Source organism: Calidris pugnax, unplaced genomic scaffold (assembly GCF_001431845.1).
Source record: "Calidris pugnax isolate Ruff unplaced genomic scaffold, ASM143184v1 scaffold69, whole genome shotgun sequence".
Lineage (NCBI taxonomy): Eukaryota > Metazoa > Chordata > Aves > Charadriiformes > Scolopacidae > Calidris > Calidris pugnax.
This window is the reverse complement of record NW_015090859.1, coordinates 7,796,233-7,819,426: the sequence shown is the minus strand read 5'-3', so window position 1 is coordinate 7,819,426 and position 23,194 is coordinate 7,796,233. Positions and strand designations below refer to the sequence as shown.

Sequence of the window (23,194 nt, the reverse complement as noted above, 5' to 3'; positions counted from 1 at the left end):
ACTCACATGTGGAACAGTCTTCTTAGAGATCAAGATTTTCACAACAGTCAAGAGGATTTAGACATCTAAGTTCCACTGAAGGAATGAAATAGGTACAAAACAATTCTTGGAACTGCTGAAGCACAGTACATCATTAATTCCAAGAACTGGGCAGTATGCTAGAAACGTGTTCAATGTTAAATAGAAGCAGTGAAGTACATGTTTTACAGCTAGAGTAAACATAAGGAACTCCCTTTTTTCATTATATTTATAGCTGGGAGAAATAAATAGCTACTTTCTCCCATAAACCCCTAAATCTTCATGGCTTTAAGGAGGAACACTTAGGAAGAGCATGTCTCTTTTGCCTCAGGCGTTCATTCTATTTTTATTTGTTTCAACACTCTTTGGCATTTAGATTTGTTTCAATCTGCCATTTTTAATGACTCCAAAAGCAATGTTGTATATTCACAACATTAGAGATTAAATCTGTCTCCACTATATATATAGTGGCAAAACGCTTGCCGAGTTTGACGGTGCCAGGGTTTTATTGATTCCCTTCTGCACTTCCTACAAACAGAAAGAGAGAAAATCAGGAGGAACAGAGCGTGAAAAAAACTGCACTTGTCACATCCCTTTTCCTCCTCACTTCTCGTCTGAGGGACAGGTAGAAGAAGGTCTCTAATCATTGGTGCTTGGCTCTACTTAGCTCTGCAGAACACTGACAATACCCCACCAAATTTCTTTCAGAAATCCAATGTGAGAGCAGTGAATCATCCTCTTTTGCAGCTCAACCAGTGAATAACAACCTGCCTCAGAACAGTCAACTGAAAGACTGGCAAGCCAAAGCTGGTATTTCTGTATCATACACATCTCTTTCTTTGCCCAAGTATCCTTCCAGGCAGATCATTGCTCCAGGTTTGGTTTTAGTTAACATCATTCTCAGCTGCAATAAACTCTGCTCAGTCTGCTCTACGCCCCGGGAAGTTTCTCCTATCACTTCTTGAAAGATACCTACTCACTGCCACCTCGAAGTTTCCTGGCATAAGCTGTAAGATCCTAATGCTGCTACCTTGCTGCTACCTAATGCTGCTAACATAGCTACACCTTGTCTGACTTCATCCACATCCTTTGCAACCATCTCCATGTGAAGCACGCTCAGCAGCATCCCTGAAAAAGGAACAGTGCTTCCTTCTCCCACAGGAATCCTTCTGACCAAGAGCACACAAATAAAAAAATACCGTCCACTGCAAGACACCATGTAAACCAGACTCCCATCCATACCTGCACCCTTACCTTTCCACAAACAATGCCAACGGCATCAATAAGAGGACTGCAGCACAAAATCTTTATATATTTCAATGACTTTACTGAGATTCATATGCTTGCTAAACTGGATTTTTTGCTAAAAAAAACTACTGGTATTCAGGAAACAAAATAAGGACCTGTATGTTCAATAGCTTCTTAGTTGAAAATTATTTCCTGATAAAAGTAAATCTGATAAAAACAGAACATTATTAAATCTGCAAAGCTATGAATTGCAAATTGCTGGAATTAAGGTGATCTGTGCCTGGTGTGTGCATGCAATAATACAGCCTTTAATGACATGGTCACCAAAGTCCTGAAATTTTCAGTGAACTTCAAGGGGCCGTAGGATGCACATCAGTAGATGAAACACCCTGCAACATGTGGTGTGAGTAAGGCAGAGAATGGCATATGGAGAAGCACGGCTTCATAGTTAAGGCAGCCAAATACTTCCTTGGAGCACTGTATTTGATGTCTACCTCTGCTGAGATGCTAACCCCGCTGTCTGAAACTTTTCCTGGCCAGTAATTACTTCAGCCTCATTTCAAAGGTATGTGAAAGGCAAAAGGGTAAAAATGTGAATTTCCAGTGTGTTGCCTGCCATATCCTGCCATGCTTTTCAAAGATGTAGCTGAGTGCTGAATTCTAGGTGGTTGTGCCTTAGTTATGCCTTACTATTGCTGTAGCACCTTTTTATTTTTTTATTTTTTTTACTTTAAATTCAGTGCTACTGGTATTTCAGACTTGTATGCAACAAAATCACTTTAACAGAAGTATGCAATGTGCAGAAAAAATGGGAACTTTACTTAAAAAGAGTTAATGTACTAATATGAGAAAAATGGATTGGTTTGCAGAATGTATGATTACCAAAATTTTGCCTTTCAATTAAGCTTATCTTTGAGCGCGCTTAGTAGAATGATGACTATGATGTTGTGATGGAACAATACCAACCAAACAGCCACACACTGATCTCAGCAAAACACTTACACTGTGGGTAGGAATAGTTAAAGTCTACCTGATATCTAGCAGTGCACAAACCACTGTTTGCTTTAATAGGAAAAGATTTAATTTATGCAAAAAGAGCCGTACAGGAGCTATTCTGGCTCCACAAAGCATACAAAAGCCATACACTCAACAGAAAATCAAGACCCCCACCAGAAGAAATGGTTCAGATTATCTTCCAGAGACAGAGCTTGAGATTGTTCACCCATAACAAATGTGCTCATGGGGCTGTTATTGTTGTTTGCTTTGTTTCTGCCCTGTTTCAGTGACTGATGTGCATAAAGGTATATATATGGGTAGGCATATGAATGAAGAAGCATGTGTATCTTTACGAGTTCTGATTGAGCGGCAGCAACTAAATGGATGAGGAAGAGTAGGTCTGAACAAACAGTAAAAGTTTATCACCCTTAGCTAGTGACAGCCAGAATAGACCTAATGTTGCTGAATCTTGGTTAGAGAAGGAAGGAAAGGAAGAAAAGGAAGGAAAGGAAGAAAAGAAAGGAAAGAAAGAAGAGGAAGAAAAGGAAGGAGAAATTCAGCATTTGGAAATTTTACTTTGGGCAGGGGATGAAATTGAGTGACTGAGGATAAAACCAGTAAGACTTCTCTTGCAAACAGCCGTGAATAGTCAGTAGGAGGCAGTTTCCCAGTAAAAGAAATGGCTTAGAAGATACCAAAGAAAACTGAGAAGATATCCAAGATGATAGTACTGAGCCAAGAGAATAACAGACTGTATGGCAAAACTGTATGCAGATAAAGAGAGCATGAGGGAGGGAACTGGGTGTACAGTCAGCTCTCACTAATTAGTGTTCCAGTTCCTCCTCTGAGTATCGAGGATCCTACAGAGGGAAGCGGAGGCCAGAAATAAAGAAAGAAGCACAGCACATGTACTACCAGCTCTGCTGTATTAGCAATGTCTGTAGTAAAACACCTTCTGAAATCAAGCCTACTAGTGTATAGATCTGCTTTCCTAGGTCGAACTTTTCTGAAAAGTTTATGACTGAGAGGAGGAAATGATTTAGATACACTCTGGGTACTGTGCAATTAATAAAATGTCACCACATAGATTATATGCACCAGGTGGCATTAATGGCAAAATAATGCCTAGCACTTAAAGTATGACGTCTCAAGATACTATTCAAAGGATGAGGTGAAGATAAAATGAAAATGACTGACTGTGGAAAGCAGTTATGAAAAAACCTAAAACACTGGAATTTAAATATGAAATAGAATGTTGTGGGTCTAAGCCTACAAAAATATAACAAAAATTTAAGTCACAACAAGCAAAAAAGTATCTGCTGAAGCTGCCTGCTTCTCTCCACTAATTAGAACCTTCTATGCTTCAGGTGGATAACTAAATTTTAGATATCTAAAGTAAGTTAAATGCCCATTCCTGCCCATAGGAACAACCAGTTATTGTGTGCTAGGAAAGAATATGCTAGCATTTTGCCAACTGTCCTGAGAAAAGGAAACCCATTTAACAGTTCAGCACTGAGCTGAGGTGGAAAGATGAAGGCTCCTTGCATAGACAAAAGGCAAAGTTGGGCAAAGAACTCAACATAGCTGAGTGCCAGTTTTTCAGTTGTGATTCATTTTTGTCTTTCTCATTTTATAAGAGAGTAAAAGAAGTATCTACTGCACCACACCCTTATCCCTACCAATGCAGAATTATTTTCTAGCCTTTTGTCCAGCCTGGCTCGACAATGGCCGCAGCCATTGGAAGGCATTTCCCTGCTACCACACAAACTCTTCTGCAGAATCTACAACATTCATTGTTGGCCATAAATTCTCTCTTTCTTAATTTTATGCTATTAGTCTTAGTCATACTTGTTTGTACCATATAATGTACACTCTGTTCTACCTCACTCTAGTTTTCTGTCCTCTCTGCTCACTCATTTAAAATACGTAGCATTAACAACCAGGCATGTACTGTATCCTTTTTGCCCCTGTGCTATGAAAGAATTTGTTAAAAACTTTTCACGCAAGAAAAATTAATTCTCTGGTGCCATCTGGTACTTTTACCCTGTTAAAGAAATGAAAGCCAAGAAGCAACTACAAAACCTGATCACTATATCCAGTCTGCTTAATTGCTAGCTGGCTACACAGCTCTGGTTTGTACCTCTTCAGTTAGTTCTCTTTAAAACAACACCCAAGCATGGCTCCCTCCATTCTGTACAATCCTCTAACAACACAAAAGTCTTTGCACCCTTGAGTAATCTCTCAGGGATCAGTGCATGATCTCAGCATCAGACCATGAAACTATCGCTCCCATGAGCCTCAACACAACCCTTGCATTATTTTGGATACTCAGAACTGAAAAGAACCACAGAGAAATAATTGTGCCTGAAGGACACATGGATGCCACAGGGGCTCAGAATACACAAAGGGCCAAGCACTGTGTAAAGTGGGCACAATTGATCTGTTCTGCAGAAGCAAGTACGAAAGGCCACAGTTGCCATGGATGCCCTCTGGGCCAGACATCCATCCTGGCCTTCTCTAGCTAGAAAAATAAAGATAATGGGTCTATAGAACACACTCTTGTTGCGACAGTTCAGTTGTGTACATTATCTGAAAGCTGTGAGACAAGAACCAAAAATAATTTTATTTTTTTATATGGAAAAATTAAAATAACAGACAGAAGGAAAAAAAAAGACTTCAAACTGCAAAATATTCCCCCTGAATACCAAACTAAGTCTCAGGCTAGAAATCAAAGTGTGTTTATGCCAAAGAAGAGCTGCAAACATGTGCTATCAGTTCATATATGTTAAACATGAAGAAACTCAGTGTCCTTCCCCTACATGACACATTGCTAGCCTTCCTCTTCACTCCTGTCAGGCCTCAAAGACCCTCTTTTCAAAGGTCTGAAGCAAGCATAGGAAAGAAAGGGAATCCTAGGAAGGGGAAGCAAAATTGTGAGGGAAGCAGCTTGAAGATTTCAATTTACTGTACTGCAGTACAGCCTTCAACTTGTTAAAATACATAGGTCAGCTGAAGATGCTTCTCTCTAGCTGGCATTTTGAGAATTCACAAAGGATAAAGGATGTAGACTTTGACATGCCAGTGCAAATACTTCTCTGTATAACAAGTGCGTTTATGTCAATGAAATCACTGATATGAAAACATGATTCTCAAAGCTCTAGGTACCTTTTACTGACTTCAGTAGGATTTAATAAATGCAAAATCCTTATGAAAAATCAGTATGTATGCTTGCTGAAGCAGGACTTAATTTTGGTTTAATTCTGCACATCAGAAAGAAATAATATAGATTATTATGGCCTACTGGAGAAAGAGGAGGTAAATACTCTAGCTTTAGAGATTCACCCCAAAAGAACTGGACAGCTAAAATCGGAAAGTAAACACCCCGCACTCTGATGCAGACTGTAGAGTGATGGGCAACACCAGATTCGGAGCTTTGGCTGCCCTCTGGCAATGCCCATCTCTTTCTATTGGCTCTGTGCTACTGTGGTACTACCACTGGCATCTGCTAAGGTCTTACAGAAAGACACGAGATGAATCAGTATGATACTGATTCTCAAAAAAGCCAGTGTTCAGAATACCAAGAATACGATAAGAAAAGGCAAAACCTTTACCTCGCAGATTTTTTTTTGGTGAGACATATTTATGAATAATTGAAAGTAAAAATTTTAATCTGAATATGAAATAGCAACTTAAAATGTTCAGAATTCAGTAAGACCACTTTGTTTAAATACCTGTTAGCTTAGACTCATCCCACTTACTCTTAGGAGCTTCACTGAGGTGCTGAGAAGGCCATACAGTTTACGTAGTCTCCCCATGACTACAAAAATACCGAGAATGCAATTCAGCATCTCCAACTCATGAATTATCTTCAGATTCCCAAAATCCCAAAGGATTAGAGACCCCAACAAGTATCAAAAAGATTCCAAGTGCATTTTTTTAAAGTTTCAAAAATCAAAAAAGAACATCTACAAAGTACCATCTAATAACCTACACAGCTATAGTACATGATGTTCTTTGCAGCCCTAGTGAAGAGACCTTTCTTTGAGAAATACTAGAAATATGGAAAATATCTAGGGGAAAAAAACTCACATGAATAAAAAAAAAAATCCCTGCTAGTTTTATTCTAAGACTCTGCAGTCTTCCACTTTGCTCAGATTTGTCATCCAAGTTACAGCTCTAAAGGAAGTCATGCTGCTACTGCTGCTTCCAATGCTTTGATTGCTGTAATTGTGCTAAACACAAAAAAGCTACATGACAATTTAAATACCTGTTTTCAGTTTGATGGGATTTGAAACACTGGACATATTTAACCCCAGAAAGAAAATTTTCTAAAGGAAACTCAGCTGAACTTTAATTTCAGTGGCATTACTGAATAGTTTCTATAATCCACTGACACTTGATGTGCCCCAAAATTTCTAAGTGCAAATTATGGGTACAAGCTGTACTGAAGTCCATTGCTGAAAAGAACACTAGAAAAATGGTCGACGCTGCCTGTTCAGATCCCTGTAAAAAGACTGACAGTAAAAAAAATCCACATACCTGAAGCTGTCTTTTAAAGATATTATAGCAACTTGCACATTTTTATTGTGGCAGATTTTTAGCTTATTAATTTGACCATGATGTTGGAAGAACTGAATGTCACTACTTAATGTCATTTATTGGTGAACTGTATGGCATTGTGTGAAAGAGGGTCAAGATTTACAAAAATTCCTTATGCAAAACTTACTACTTCTGGAACAGAATGTTTTTCTGGTGCCTCATTTGAAAATTAGGAGTTACACAAAAGGTTCTACTTTCAGCTTGTCCAAAAATAATGGGAAGTTCAGAGATCTTGACTGATTATTAGTGTCAGCCAAGGCTTCCACAACTCTGACATACAAGATTTTTGAAAATCTACTACCTCAGATAAATCCCAAATACTTGTTCCTAAATCTCCCCAGGAGATGCCAAGGGCCTGATGTGACCACATTTTCTGCTGCAGCAGGCCCTCCTCTAATAAAGAATACTGCCAAGGAAAACCACCACCCTTTTATATGATTAATCATCGTTTAACACCTATCTGTTTTGTCTTTGTGTCGGGATTCTGATATTTTAAGTCTGCAGGAAAATTACATATTCAAGCTGAGGAAGTCATGTTCATGAAATCTATTTGTTCAAACGCAAAACGGTGAAATCAATAACATGTTTTCTTTCTTTTTTGTTTAGTTTCTGTGGTTAGACTGCTACAAACTGTGGCTAGTAATTTATTTGATTGTAATGAACAATAACAGACAGTTCAGCAAGTAAATGGAAAACTACGGAGAAGTAACTATGAACATAAAAGAACTAAGTCTAATTCATTGTTAACATACATGCTGTATGAAAGAGGGGAGGAAGGGAAGGGAAAGAAAGGAAGGGAAGGGAGAGAAGAAGAGGGAAGAGAAGGAAGGAAGAGGAGGAAGGGAAGAAGGTTGGTTGTATGCTTTGCAGGAGGGAAATACACATGCAGATCTGTACCCCCTTGAAATTACTTTTCTTTTACATACATGTATACAATAGCAGAGAAATAGAAGCATAGACAAAATTACAATAGGAATCTAATAATCATTAAGTTAGTTAATGTTTGTTCATACCAGAATATTACCTATGGGAGATTTGAAAGTTGTCTTACAAATGACAGCCTTGTCACCAAATACATTAATCTCTTTTTTTCTAACAGTCCTGATACTCAAAATCTATTTCCCTTTCTGAGGTTTCTTCATGACTAGTAATTCTACTTGTATACACAAGCACAAACATAAACCAACTGTACCCCATACCTTGGTGTTTATAGTTTTCAGACACTCATGTCTGCCCTCCTCTTGTTACTGATTGCATGTTACAACAGCTTGTGATGCTGCCATTGTCAAGCTTCCTTGATTCAAATTCTTTGTTTTATTGAAAAGGAGCATCCATCTCAAAATTATAACCAATAATCTTTGCACTACATTTTTTGTAATTTCTGAGCAATCTCAGGAAAATCGGCAAATCAATGCCTCAATTGTAATCAATTAAAACACTACACAGTTACTTTATGTAACTTGTTCCCACAGGATACTCTGGAGGCCAAAAACAATAAATGGATTAAAAAAAAAGGGCAGACAAATTGATGGGTGATAAATCCATCAATAGATACTATATATACTGGCCTAAATTTAACATCCACTTCAGAAAGTCCCTAAATGAATGATTGCTGGAGTCTAAGATAGAGAGCGATGGCATAAATGGATATCCAGAAGCCCAGAGAAGGATGATCTATTTATGCCTATTTCTGCTACTGGTCGATTTTGGAGATACAGCAAATGCACTGTTTGTCTGCTGGTTTTATGCATTCTCTGATATCTACATCATGGGACTTACTACTTTTCAGGTCCCTTTTAGTAAAAAATGTCAAATTTAAGTCCACAAAAAAAGAGTATATGGGCAAAACTTGCTTGATTCTCCAGTTTTATGACATTATTTTTTTAATTCATATCAAAAAAAGATAGTGGTTCTCAACACCGCAGCAGCAGCTCATTTACATTGTAGTTACCCTGTCCCCTCCTTCCTCCAGTTAAATTGACTGTAATAATTTCAGTTGTCTGAATTCATGACTTCTTTTAGTAAAACAAGCTGAAGTGAGCACCAGTTTGCATTACCAGATGAGACAGTGAGCTGAGGTATCCCAGGAGTAAACTCACCACCACTTCAGCTGCCATTGCTACTGTGGTTAAAGCCCCTGAAAAAAAGGGGGCAAGCAGACAGAAGAGGAAGGCAACAGCTGAAAAGGCATAAAGCTGAAAATGAGCACACATTTAATGGCAGCTCAATTTGCAAATCCCCAACCAGAGTCTGAGAGTTAGATCTTGGGAGTTTTTGCCCCTTTACTCCATTCACCACACTTCACTATTTCTTCCCATATCCTATGTACAAGTGGAAAATACTGGAAGTTTCTTTTTTCTTTTTTTTTTTTTTTCCTTCTTTTTCTTTTCATAATGCCTTGGATTTACTATCTTCCCATGAGGGTAGGAGAAAGATTGGATTTGTGCATATTCCTCTTTTGCCAACATGTTTAGTTTCCCTGCAGAAGGTTCCATTCCACCTCATTTTTTTCACCATTTTTACTTCATGAAAACTAACAGCTTGCTTTTACATTTACACTTTGCATATTCTGCTCCTGAGTTTCCTCAGTAAAACTAATATGGTTGTTTTTTCAGCCCTGCTTCAGTGCCAAGTACACCCCTGAACTATCCAAGCTTCAGTTAACTGATGCAATTTCTAGGCTTTCTAAATGAGAACAGGGCATAAGAAAAAAGCAGTATTTTTTTTTTTTAATGACAGCCTCAGAAGTTTAGGATTTGGAATCAATTTAAACTGCTTCTGAATAAACTCTCATAATATACTCAAATAATAAACTCATTCAAATCAAAACTTAATTTTAGCCAACTGAAAGAAAAGATTTTTCTTTCACTGTAAGAGAGGATTTCAGTTAATTGGAAGAAATGTATTATATATGTACTCAATTTAATGAAAGCCACTGTAGGTAAGAAGAGAACAGAACTGAGCTGGCATAACTTTTGCTTGATTCCAAAGTTACACTAAAGGGCAAATTAGTATATAAATAGAGTACCACACTTTTCTGGTTCACCAATAATTACTTCCCATGAAGGAAAAGAGAGGAAAACCCACTTGCACTCTACTTCTGTTACTCCTGCAGTGAAAATCTCTAAGTACTGTTTCATCTCATTTCTCTCCCTCCCTTTCAATATATCCATTATGAAACTGCTAAACCACTAAATTCTTACTTCTCTGGCCATGTCTCCTCCACCCTCTAAATGTTTTCTGTCTTGTGATATTACTTTTTTTTTTTTTGTCTCTCCTTCAAGGTTCTCTAAAATTCTGTAATTGAGCAGACACATTCTGAATATTATGCAGCACAAGGGACTAAATTTTTTTGGAGGTAAAAAGATATGATTAAATTTCTGACATTAATCATACGTTCAAGAGCACTGTAATCACAATAATGTCGCTTGCTTGCTCAGATCATAGCTTTGTGACCTTATATTTCTTCCTTAGATAGAGAATATATGATTAAAAGTGAATATAGTATTTTTAATCTGTTAAAGATTTTGCTATCAAGAGTACAAGTGCACATATGGTTTCTGAGTCGGTGACCACTTCCATTTATGCTGACATACCACACAGTGTTCCCAGGATTTTTCTAAACATCATTCCATCTCCAGCTGTGCATTTCATTTCTGCTGGACATACAACCCCAAAATATTACCATGAACAGGGAACTGCTGTCTGGCTCATTGCTCCCCACAGGAACCACAGTTCCAGGCTTTCTCTGTTTATTACAAAACCATGTATTGAGAAGACTGAAGATGTGATTACTTGGTGTTAGTAATACCAACCACCGGTCCACGGGAGACATGCGAGTTGAAACGTTCCAGTTCAGCTGTAAATCAGTATGAGTATTTTACAAGTCTTTGCAGACAAGACTAAGAGAAGGAAGGAGTGACAAAAACATCAACAACCACTAAAATTAACAGGAAATGAATAATAAGAAACATAGGGTGCCTTTAACAGAGGATTAAAGGGATAAATACATGCTCAAAGAGTTTTTTAAAGGATTTTTTTCTGGAACCTGGTGCTCCGTTTTTCTTTATTTGTGAACTGAGAGCTTCCTACTGTGCTCGTAGGAGTAAATCACGGTAGGCAGGAAGTTCTAACACACTACAATGTGTTAAAGTGATATCAACAACAGCAAAATAATGTGGCAATGTGGGAGTCTCAGCATGCATTCATGCCAAATGGTTCATGTTGGAATGGAAAACTCAAAGATTATTTTTCAGTGACAAAAGAAAATCAATATTTAAAATCAATGCCAGTCATGGGGAACAGTGAGAATAAGTAATAAAAGACCACAAAGCACCTTTGGGAACACTCAAAAGAAAAATGCAAAAAATATAAAACCATTATACCGAAATAAAAGCCTCTTTGCCCCACATTAGAATAGATTTGCAAGTCAAAATCAGAAACCACACTGATACTAATTTTTCATGTTGCCACTTCCAGCCACTCCTACAAAAACTAAAGAAAACTTAGTTAGGTGTCTGATTTAGATTTCTTTGAAAACACCAGATTAATGCCCATCTTTACTCTTAATTTAATTACTATGCTGCTGTAAACAAGAGGCTTATCCCATATGCACACGCTGCTTCTGTTGTGCCCATCTGCCATGTGCCCAGTGGAAAGGCAGGTGGGCTCTCAGGAGAGACAAGAGGAGGTACCCTGCCAAACACAGTGGTGCTTGCTCACCTGCCCAGCAGCTTAGACACACCAAGGCACACCACATACGAGATGAGATTCTGAAACTCCTTTGTAATCCCCTCTTTGCAGATCAGCAATGTTTGTGTGAGACAAAGCAAGTTAGAAAGTCTCTTCACAGAATCTGTACGGTATCTGTCTGAATTCTTGTTTGCTCAGGAAGAGCAGCATTGCTCCACATGCCATTGCAATGTTCTACCTAGGCTAGCAAGGCCTGCCAGGCTGAAACATCTGACCTGGTCTGTGGAAGTAAGCATGGTCATACAAAGGCCAAACTAGTAAAACCTAACAGACTCAGCTAGTCCACGTGAAGTGTCTTCCAAAACCTGTTGTGGTGTGTTGATCCTGGCTGGACTCCAGGTACCCACCAAAGCTGCTCTATCACTCCCCTCCTCAGCTGGACATGGGGAGAGAAAATACAACAAAAGGCTTGTGGGTTGAGATAAGGACAGGGAGATTACTCAGGAATTACTGTCACAAGCAAAACTGACTCATTTTGGGGAAATTAATTTAATGTATTACCAATCCAATGAGAGTAGGGTAATGAGAAATTAAAATTAAATCTTAAAACACCTTCACCCCACCCTTCCCTTTTTCCCGGGCTCAACTTCACTCCCAATTTTCTCTGCCTGCTCCCCTCAAGCAGCACAGTGGGACGGGGAATGGGGGTTGCAGTCAGTTCATCACATCCACCTGCTCCAGCATGAGGTCCTCCATGGGCTGCAGATGGATATCTGCTCCACCGTTAAACCCTCCATGGGCTGCAGGGGACAGCCTGCCTCACCATGGTCTTCCCAGTACCTGGAGCACTTCCTCCCCCTCCTTCTTCACTGACCTTGGTGTCTGCTGAGCTGTTGCTCTCACATATTCTCACTCTTCTCTCCTGGTTGCTGCTGTGCAGCTATTTTTCCCCTCTTACATGTGTTATCCCAGAGGCACTACCACCGTCGCTGACGGGCTCAGGCCTTGGCCAGCAGCAGGTCCCTCTCAGAGCCAGCTGGCTCTATTAGACATGGGGGAAGCTTCTAACAGCCCCCCTGCTACCAAAACCTTGCCATGCAAATCCAATACACCTGTATTAGAGAGGTTTTTATGTTACACACCATACATAAATCACATTATTTTTTCCTCCATAACTCCCTGCTTTAGAGAGCTAGATGTATCCATTCGCCAACTTTGACAGCACAAGCCCATCTTGTTGTAGTGCCTTTCAAGTAGTCACAGTAAGTTTAAACATGATAGTAGCCAAATCTGGGAGGGATGCACTTTCCCACCAGAAGGAACGTGAACTAATGCAAAGATACCTACTAAGTAGTTTTCTCAAGGTCTACAGGAAATGTGTGCTTGGCCAGTAAATTGAACCCGTATCTCCACAGTCCCTCTTCATCCCCTTCACCACTAGGATATTTCCTCTCCTGATGCACAGTACAGTTTGTTGAGGAAGTAAATTCTAAATAACTCAATACGCTGATTAAGTGGAGTTTCACCAAAGCACGGACCCAGACCCGTGTAACTGTTGAAACAGAACTTTTAATAATGTTCTCTTTCATATTTGGAGCAGTAATATTTACAGAGCCCAGAGAGGAATTAATAAAACCAAACTTACTGCAAAATTTAATTAAAATTATACAGGGCAATAGAGAGTCTTCACTACCTTTTTCCAATAACTCCATCCTTCACAGGATATTGAATGACAATATACTTAACTAAAAAAGGTCAGAAGAATGCACGTTAATTGAATGTGTCCTAAAGGCAGGATATATATTCTCCAATATGTTTAACTCTTTCCTAGATTCAGATTTATGCACCATGATCTTCTTAAGGAACAACACACACCCAAGCTCTTAGAAAATAACCACCACATATCTCACTAGGGAATTAATGCACAAAGAATGCCTTCAACATGTTGCAAAGACTATAAATACATGAATTGAATTTCTTACGAATTCTATTTTCTTTTTACTTTGGATTGATAGAACTGAAACAATAATGCATGGTGAGATAACTGAAGGTGTGTGTGTGTTTAGCCAGACCTTGAGATTTTGCTTCTTTGGGCTGTATTTTAGTCTGTATTTCGTAAGAATAAAGCCTATTTTGGGCACTATTCTAATAAAATAACATTTTAATGCACTGCTTTCCTTTGGATAGCTTTCCTTGGACTGACATCCAGCAAGGTCATAGATTACTGGAAACCCCGCAGATGTTGCACTGAGGGATGAAAAATGAGAAGAAAACTGCTAGTTGAGTTGCAGTTATAAAAAGTTACAACATCCACTGATGCATTCCTGGGAACACAACTTACTGTGTGTTCACGTGGTTCCTAAAAGGGGCAGGAATGCAATACTATGGACAACAAAAGCAGACCAGGTAAGTCAGATGCTATCTTAACTTTCATCTGGAGGAGTTTTCATTGTGAGTTCAGCTACATTTTATCCACATGCCTGAGACTGTTACTTAACAACACTAGAAACGATGTTCCTGTTGCTGTCCACATCAAGACATAAATTTGGGAAGAGGAATTATCAGTTAAGAAATATGCTATAATTAAATATAAGGCAGTGGTTTGACAAAACAGAGATATTTGAGAATGAACGGCTTGTGGGGGGGATGAAAGGTGCTTGCCAGCTTAGTGTTCAGCACTGTATATACTGCCAAGTACATGTATCTTAGTTTACACATTAAACCAAACATAACCAAGACTGCCAGCAAACATCATGCTATCAGATTGCCATAGTAGATTTGGCTTTCTATCTGAAGCAAGTTTTTTTCTTCCAGAAGTGACATTATTTACCTTGCAACTCAAAACTTTGAGATGCTGTACAATGTGCTGTAATAAAATGGGACTTATAAAAATATTACTTATCTTAGTATGGATTTATTTAAATAATGAGGACAGAGCTTAAAAAACTCAACTACATCCAAGTGAGAATATTAAATTTGGAAGTTTCAAACACTATATGGCTTACTACCTACACGCCTCTTCCCCCTTCTTCTGTAAGCCTATTTTCAAAATGGAACAAAAGAAATGAGGTACTTCTCTGTTTATTATGATTAGTTCTGCTTCCTGGAATACGTTATTGTATTTTGCAGTTAATAAACAACCATTTCTGTTGTGAATAACCTAGGAGGGGAATCAATTTGTATATAAAGCCCGAGAGATAAAGGATGATTACATACATTTTTTATATTTAAAAAATCTAACATCTTTCTCCAGAGCTTTTATAAGGAATATATTTTTCTAATCTTCTCCCTTTGGCTGTGGTGTATCTTTTTTGTTGATCTGTGATTTTCAAGAACAAGCCTACACAGCAGAAAGCAATGGATTTCAAGAAATTTATGACTAAAACTATTGTAGCTGTTTCTCACAGTCTCCTTATGCCAACATTTGAGTGGTGCTTGTTACATACACTGATATATTAAAAAGCAATGTCATACCTGTAGACACGCAGGAGCTCTGCCCTGGGGTTTATTCACGTCAACAGCCACAAGCTGCCAACCTCCAGCAGCATCTTCATGAAACATCTTGAAAGGGAAAATTGTCAGAAATGTTTTATGTGCAAACACATTCAAGTGAAATCTAATACATTTGCCTTAAGGATCTGCATACATTTTGATGATAGCTAGTTTAAGATAAGAGGAAAATGTGTCTTACTGCTACAGAAAAAAAGCAACGTGTTCTTTTTTCAAAATTAATAGATGCTGAATTTTACTCAGATAACATCAAACACAATGTGTCTCTATTAGTCCTAACATAGAAACAGTTTCAATTAATCTCTGATCGGAATCATTACTTGGTGGTACTGTTCAGAATAAATTCCTTACTAGGGTAAACTTATCCTGAAGAAACACAAATACACTGTCACCAAAAAATAAGTTTCATGGTACATTTGGAAATAATAGACCACCTTGTCTTTTTTAACCGCAAAATTATTTTACTCCAGGGATCAGACTTCATTTTTGTTGCACTGATGCATATCAAGAGTAGTTGTACAGTCCTTCTGTACTGTTACCCAGAGCTTGTAATTCCTGCAAATAGCTGAATGACATCCTGGCCCTAATGATGTGAATGGGGAAAGCTCTCTTGACCACAGTGGTATTCACACTTTGCCAATAACCTCTGGAAGCATTGGTGTAGGCATTCATTTTTTTTCTTTCCCCCTGCAGAAATCTGGACATAAAAAGATGCAGACTGCTGGACACAAGGAACTCTGAGAAACCACCTCCTTGAAAGAAAATGAATGGCTCTAGCATTTTGAATTGCCACCTGAGAGCCTGCATATACTATGTAATGAAGTGTGGCAAAGTTCCTGCCTTTTCCTTGACACCCAGGACCCAAACGGGTCACCTTGAGAGCTTAAAAGCCATCCTGAGAGAAGTGGTCATTCGACTGGGGACAGTGTCACACAAGTACTGTGTTGCAACGCTGCTGGCTCAGATCAGCACTGCATTCCTCCTCTCTGTACCACGCTTCAACGTGAAGTGCTGAAGTGCTTTACAAGAACCTCCTTTTATCCTTCTCAAGAGAGCCCTTCCTCGACTTTGACTCTCAGACACTCCTTTTCTTTTCTATAGGACTAAGTTTCAGGACCAGTTTAATGATTTTTGAAGTGGGCAAACGAAGCAATATATTGTTGCTTTTTCTCAAGGTTATTTAATGCAGAAAACAAGCAAGGTTTTTAACTTTAATCTGGTCCTTTGAACAAGAAGTTCTGCAAGAAATTTTCTGCCCTTCTTAATACAGAAAAAGATACATCTTTTTTGTAGTTCAGTAAGCTGGCTTCCCTTTATGTCCCATTAGGCCGGTGACTCAAAGTAGCCATTGGCTTGTCTGCAGCCAACATGCCATTTTTATTTTGTATGATGCAATTTATATTCAACATGTTCATATTCTTTAGCATGATGATGTTATTTTGGGAATTTCTTTCATCCTTGAAATTCCTTAGTGTTGGCTGCTTCTTAAGTTTCCCTACATTGATATCTCTATTCCAGCTTCTAGCTGAGAGTCTGTTGGTTAAACCAATATGGCTCAGGAATTTGTCCCATTGGAGATGAAACACATTATGTTCCTCAGGCTAAGTATGTGTCATGTGGAAAAGTAATTTTTTTGTTAGATTTTAAATTGATATCATCAAGTCTGCTTTCACAAAGACTTACGTAGAGTAGAAATTATTGCCACAGAGTCTATTTGAGGTAAAAAAGTAGCAGAAGACAGAAAAGGACTAGATTTACATATGGATTACAGGAATATCCAAAGGAATATCAGAAAATATTAAATACATATTTTGGAAACACTTAAATCCTCTGGCTTCAGAAAATAAATAATCTCTAGCTTCAGAGGTTAGAAAAAAATTTCCTCATGGGTATGTTTCTCATATCTGTCTTCCTAAGGTTTTTTTGTAGGCAGTCAGTACTGGTCCCTCTTATAGATAGCAAACTGCACTAGTTTAGAAAAGCCTGGCCTTTTATAGAATGAAGATACATATGATTGTTACAATAATGAGTGGGAGAATTCAAATCTCAACCCTTTAGCCCCCGTTTTTCATAGCAGGTCTTTCACACTATCCAGCCCACACATAGCACCCTTCCTATCATGGCTTCCTCCTACTCATTCTCTCATATTCAGAGTCTCATTTTCTGTAGCTATCCCAAATATTAGGGTGGCTCTTACACTGCCTCAGCACCTCATTCTTCCTTGGTCTCAATATGCCCTTCTCAGTTCCAGGTTCAGCTTCCCCAAACACTTCAGCTGCCCTCTGACCTCTCTTCTTCAAGCTACAGCTAGCAATTTCACCTCTTCTTCCTTAGGACAGAAAGTGATATTCAATAGCAACCCTAATTTCATACCCACCAATGACATGATAAAAAAAGCATTATCCTACTTCAGTAAAAGAAACTAAAAACTTAGTGATAACATAGCTATACTGAGAACTACTTTAGTCTTCTCTATCATTCTTTTTACAGAAAGCTTAGTCGGATAACATACTTTAGAATTTGATTTTAAATGAAAATTCATAGATCAGCTTTAAAGTATTTGTAGTAACAACCTAGGTCAAGTAAGTCAGATAAAATAATAATTAACAAGATTTTTTTGCTTATAATTCATTAATTAACTAAATCCAATCAAGTCCCCAGAGAATTTCAGTATCTCAGGTGCTTCACCTGGGTGGTGGCAGTTGAAGTTGTACTGCTCCTGGACCCCCACATCTGCTGGAACTGCACTCTGATTTCTGCAAACGTTTCAATGATGACTGCAATGAAAACATTCTGAAAAAAAAAAAACAAGAAAGAATGGCTGACACAAAGCTCAGCAAGAAGAGAAGAAATTAATTCTAATATGATCTACATTTCAGACAGGTTTTTAAAGAACACATTTTTCAGTACCTTAACAAGCCAGGCCAGAAAGAAAATTAAGGTGATGAAATAGAAATATGAACGCCATCGGGGAAAGCTGTCGATTGCTCGATACATAAGGAACACCCAGCCTTCCTGAGAAGCAGCTTCGTAAACAGTAAATATGCTTGTACCTGTCAAAGGAAAAATGAAAAAGTTTGGCATTAAGCCTCCCTGAAAGTTTTCAATATCAGCAGACAATAACCTTTTATCTATTTTATTTTCCTTTTCTCTAAAGGGTATCTATCAGCTCTCTTTTCCTCTCTTCAAAGAGAAGCTTTTCAGGTGCATTTCCATGTTTCTTCCTTTTGGAACTGAATATGAATTTTTTTTTTATCAGACCAGACTCCCTTCTCTCCCTGGACACACATACACAATCCCTTGGACAGGTTCACTGGCAGTAGCAAATGTCCCCAAAGGCAGAACTTATCCCATCATGTGACTTCAGCAGCATCCGTGAGAAAAGGCAGTTTTAATTAAAACTATCAGGGTCAACATTCAGCGGGTGAAAGGAATCACTATTAATATCAGCAACACAGAATAAGCAGCAACACACGGAGAAGATGCCCAACACTAACAAGCACACTTCAGTGCCTACAACAAGCTACTGAACAGTTTCAAAACTCAGGCAGGTAGCCAGGGTACCTACATTAACATACATTTGTTGCCTTAAAAAAAGTTAAAGCATTTTCAAGTTGAACTTCCTGTATCACTCTGGGGAGGGGAGGGAGGAGATGAAAGAAAAGTTATGAGGGGTTTATGTGGGCAGAAGCCATTTGTGAATAAAAGCTATGAAGTTACTAATTTTAAATTTAAGATCCAAACTCATCCTAGTCTCTGAGAGATAACATGCTCCAGCCATCTCCCCCTTCCTCCTTATATCTCTGCAATGAAAACTTCAAAATACAGACTGCGGTTAGGGCTCATACGGAATTCTTGTTTGAAGTGATTTTTTTTGTTCTGAGAAGGAACACAATTAAACTGTGAAATTAAACTGTGAAATCTCACAAACCGCTGTGAAATCGTGGAATTGTCCTACAGCCACCTGCTAGCTTCGCTCCACTACTGCTTCCTTTCATGAAACATCTTGGATAAAAGAGAGGGAGCGTGATGAGGACTGCCCTTAGCAAAACACAGCAGCTGCTAGCAACATCCAGATGGTGAGCATGAACCAGCCAATCTGGTACCTGTATCCTCTTCCCAGAGGAAGGACTGGTTCTAGTCAGAAATTCCTGAGTCCAGGAGTTTCACCCCAAAATCACACCAGCCTGTAAGAAGCTCTGCACTGTTATTCTGAATTTGCAGCATCTACATCCTTTTGTCTGCCAGCGCAGGTGGGTGAGATGAACTTGGAAGTGGTTTTGCCTTAGGGAGTCCCTTTTGCAGAGAAATCTTCACTGATAAGAGGAGACAGGGATGAATGGAGTTTTTTCTGCATAAACTCCCTCCTTTGATATGTAGGTGTTGAATGGTTAACGTGGTCATGGTGTGTAGGCAAAAATGTTAATACTTTCTGTTAATTTTTCTGGTTACTGGATTCCTTCCTATTTACTGCATATGGTTCTCAGGATCCAGGGACAGAAATAAAAATAAAAGGAAAGAAAAAGCATTCAAGTGTAGATACCAAAACCCCTTCTGTTTCTTCAGAAAAGAGAGTGGTCTCTATCAATACTGAAATATTCATCAGTGATTACTTCATGGGTATCTTGCATTTCAAAAATTCATAAAGTAATGGTTCAATTATCTAATATTATACTGTTGCTGAACTGATTAAATTATTGAACAAAACAGTGCTATTGAGGACAGGCAGAGATTAAGAAAAGAAAAGGAATCTATTAAAAGTTGCTGGCTAGGAAACTGTAATTAGTCATTACCAATGGGAAAGTCACAGCGAAGATTAGTAAAACAGAGGGGATGTCATGCAAAGTATTTATAACACATACACTGGGCCATCTGCCACAGTAAAGCAATACTGTGAATGGACAAAAATGCACAATTAACCCAATTAAAATAATACGTGTTTGTCTGTGACACTTATATGGCTCGTATATAACTGGTACAGGTGTTCTTAAGGCTATTAGAAAGCAATCACCAGTAAGAATATAGATTTCTTACTTAACATATGTGACTAGAAAGTAATAAAGCTTTCAGTACTCATGCCAGGAACCATGCTGTTAATTATCTGTGTAAATACTGTTACAACTGGATACAGGACAAAGAGAAGACAATAAGGGATCCAACACCACAATATGTTTTGTTTTAAAAAAGAAGAGTAATTCTTAGTTAACATCTGCCTTACTGCATGTTTTTGCTTTTAGAAGTTACATTTGAAGATAATCAGCAACTGGTTCTATTTTTCTGAGTATTTCTTCAATATCTAACTATATCTTCCTAAAGCAAATGTGTAAGTTATTAAAGCATCTCCTTTCACGGCAGTATGCCCTGTTTATCTCACCATGTTCAAATCTGTATAGAGGGAGAGTGAGTATCAAAATTTTAAATGATGGTGGGATGCATCACAAGCAAACAGACATGGTGATGCTGCCATGTGTGAAATCTAACTTATGCCTCTTAGATTACATGGCAAAATTCTCCTTCTCCACAGATGTCAGTATTCCATCAGTGACATACTGTCATCTTCTGCAAGTTCAGAGGGCTTAAGTCCTGACTACACAGTGCTAGGGGTCCCATGGTTAGGGACACGACAGCATAGAACATCCTGTAGTTTGGAAAGCAGGAATGTGGGTGGCAGGGGGAACAACGGCTTGAAAACCTGCAGAGCGTGGCTATTCAGATACACAGTAGGCCCCAGATACTTAGAAATGTAGTCATCTCTTGTCAATATGTCCTGAACATTTAGATCAAGGTTCATGCAATCGAAGTACAGGCATCAGCGAGATACTTCAGTCATGAAAAAGCTTTGAACCAAGCAAAGTGTTAAACACACAACTACAATGACATTACTCATCAGTTTAGGCACGTTGGCACGGGTAACTTTCTGAATTTGGGACCAGGAGCTCAACGTCTGCAACTAAAATATTGTTAAATCTTAGTAAATAAAAATATCTATAAAATATTTAGTATTAATTTCCTATTTGTTTCAGTAGACGTTTAAAACTTTGTGGCAAGAAAGATTAAAGTCATTTAGGAGGAACTTTCTGATGACAACAAAAGTAAAATAAAGGAACATACTTTGATTTTTTTTCTGTTTCAGTGCTTTTGTTTGAACTTGTCTAATAAATCCCACATTTTGATGTTACAATAAAACAACTCCTTTAACCATGCTGATGGTTAATCAAAAGAAAAAAAAGGAAGGAAAATATTTCTCAATACACAGATTAAAACTAAGTAAATCACTATCGTAATCTGTATCAGTCTCAAGAGACTGCTTTTATGCAACCAGCAAACATTTCTACCTTTGGAAACATATTACAACTGTGCACGGTCATTACCAAAAACAAAAGAAAAAAGTTCAGAAATGAAAGATTTAGTATGGGAAAGGAAACATATTACAACTGTGCACGGTCATTATTAAAAGCAAAAGAAAAAAGTTCAGAAAATGAAAAATTTAGTATGCGAATAAAGAATGAATCTTGCCCAACTTACGCAACATTCTCACTTGCCTCATACCTTATAGAAGAACAGACAGGAGAGACAAACTGTACCCCTACTAATAATGCATATTTAGGTATATGGGCATTCAGCACTGAAATGCAGGGGCTTATGCCTTCTCCAAAGCCTAAATTTCTACCAGCTGGGAGCATCAGTGTGAAGGGGTATGGAGGAAATAGTTGCTCTTACACCCAACTGGTTGTACTAAAAGAAACTTCTACTGGTTTCCATGCCATTCCAGGAGACAAGATCACCTGGCTCTTCCATGCTATACAAACAAGTAGAGTAGCAGGGAGATAAGAACTGAAAGAGCCGGAGGACATAGGTGATGATTTTCCAGAGGGGAGTGAAGAAACCTATCCTGCCAAAACCTTATCTTCTAAATACCTAAAGAATATAGAAGGTACTCATTTAAAAAAGGACCCAGAGTCGACAGAAGAGTATCACTATGCTGAGATGGTATTTTACATATTGTGTTTTATATTTATGCAAATTTTGTAAACACAGAGGATCTGCTGCTTCTTTCTGCGCCTCTGTCACACCACCATGCTCTGTGACATCAGCTCTTGCTATAATCAGCTCATTCTGCAAATGGACATCATGAAAAAGGGAGTGCACTGAATAATGCTGTAGTTTTATAAATGTAAAATTAAAGGAGCGGAGCTAAAAAGTCACACGGAAAATTCATTAAATCTGGAAATTATGCAAATTTTGTAAACACAGAGGATCTGATGCTTGTTTCTGCATCTGTCACACCACCATGCTCTGTGACATCAGCTCTTGCTATAATCAGCTCATTCTGCAAATGGACATCATGAAAAAGGGAGTGCACTGAATAATGCTGTAGTTTTATAAATGTAAAATTAAAGGAGCGGAGCTAAAAAGTCACACGGAAAATTCATTAAATCTGGAAACAGAACACTTTTCTCCTAACTCTATGTTATGTTCTAGCTTCCGGTTTCAAAAGCCCATATTGTTAGGGGCTGCATGATGTTAAGGTGTTGTCTTTTATTAATATCTTTAATAAAAGATATGTGATATGTGATATGTCTGTTATAAAAGATATGTCTGTTAATCTGTTAATAAAAGATATGTGATAAATGCTATGTGATTTGTAATTATTCCAAGCGAGAAATAAAAATGAAAACTAATCTTAGGTATGCCATTAACTCCAGCATTTTCTGCATGTGTAACCAATGTTTATTGACTACCTCGGTTTACCACATCAGGATTCCCTGAGTTTTCTTGTGGCTGCTGTGAAGCTGCTAAGAAAGAGTATCCACAGGAGGGCAACAGAACACTTTTCTCCTAACTCTATGTTACGTTCTGGCTTTCAGTTTCAAAATCCCATATTGTTAGGGGCTGCATGATGTTGAGGTGTTGTCTTCTATTAATATCTTTGTGCTATGTGATTTCTAATTATTCCAAGTGAGAAATAAAAAGGAAAACTAATCTTAGGTGTGCCATTAACTCCAGCATCTTCTGCATGTGTAACCTATGTTTATTGACTACCTCGGTTTACCACATCAGGATTCCCTGAGTTTTCTTGTGGCTGCTGTGAAGCTGCTAAGAAAGAATATCCACAGGAGGGCTACTTTAT

At 38.3% G+C, this 23,194-nt stretch overlaps 1 protein-coding gene across 2 annotated transcripts in view; it reads right to left on the bottom strand.

Moving 5' to 3' along the window:
• The window catches only part of NALCN (sodium leak channel, non selective), a 251,707-nt gene that overhangs the window by 149,142 nt on the left and 79,371 nt on the right, over positions 1–23,194 (bottom strand). For both annotated transcript variants that reach the window (XM_014944224.1, XM_014944225.1), the window contains exons 8-10: positions 17,974–18,116; positions 17,752–17,856; positions 15,028–15,114 (exon numbers count right to left, since the gene is read on the bottom strand). In XM_014944224.1, the coding sequence (XP_014799710.1) occupies positions 15,028–15,114; positions 17,752–17,856; positions 17,974–18,116 (335 nt within the window). The remainder of the gene's footprint in view (positions 1–15,027; positions 15,115–17,751; positions 17,857–17,973; positions 18,117–23,194) is intronic.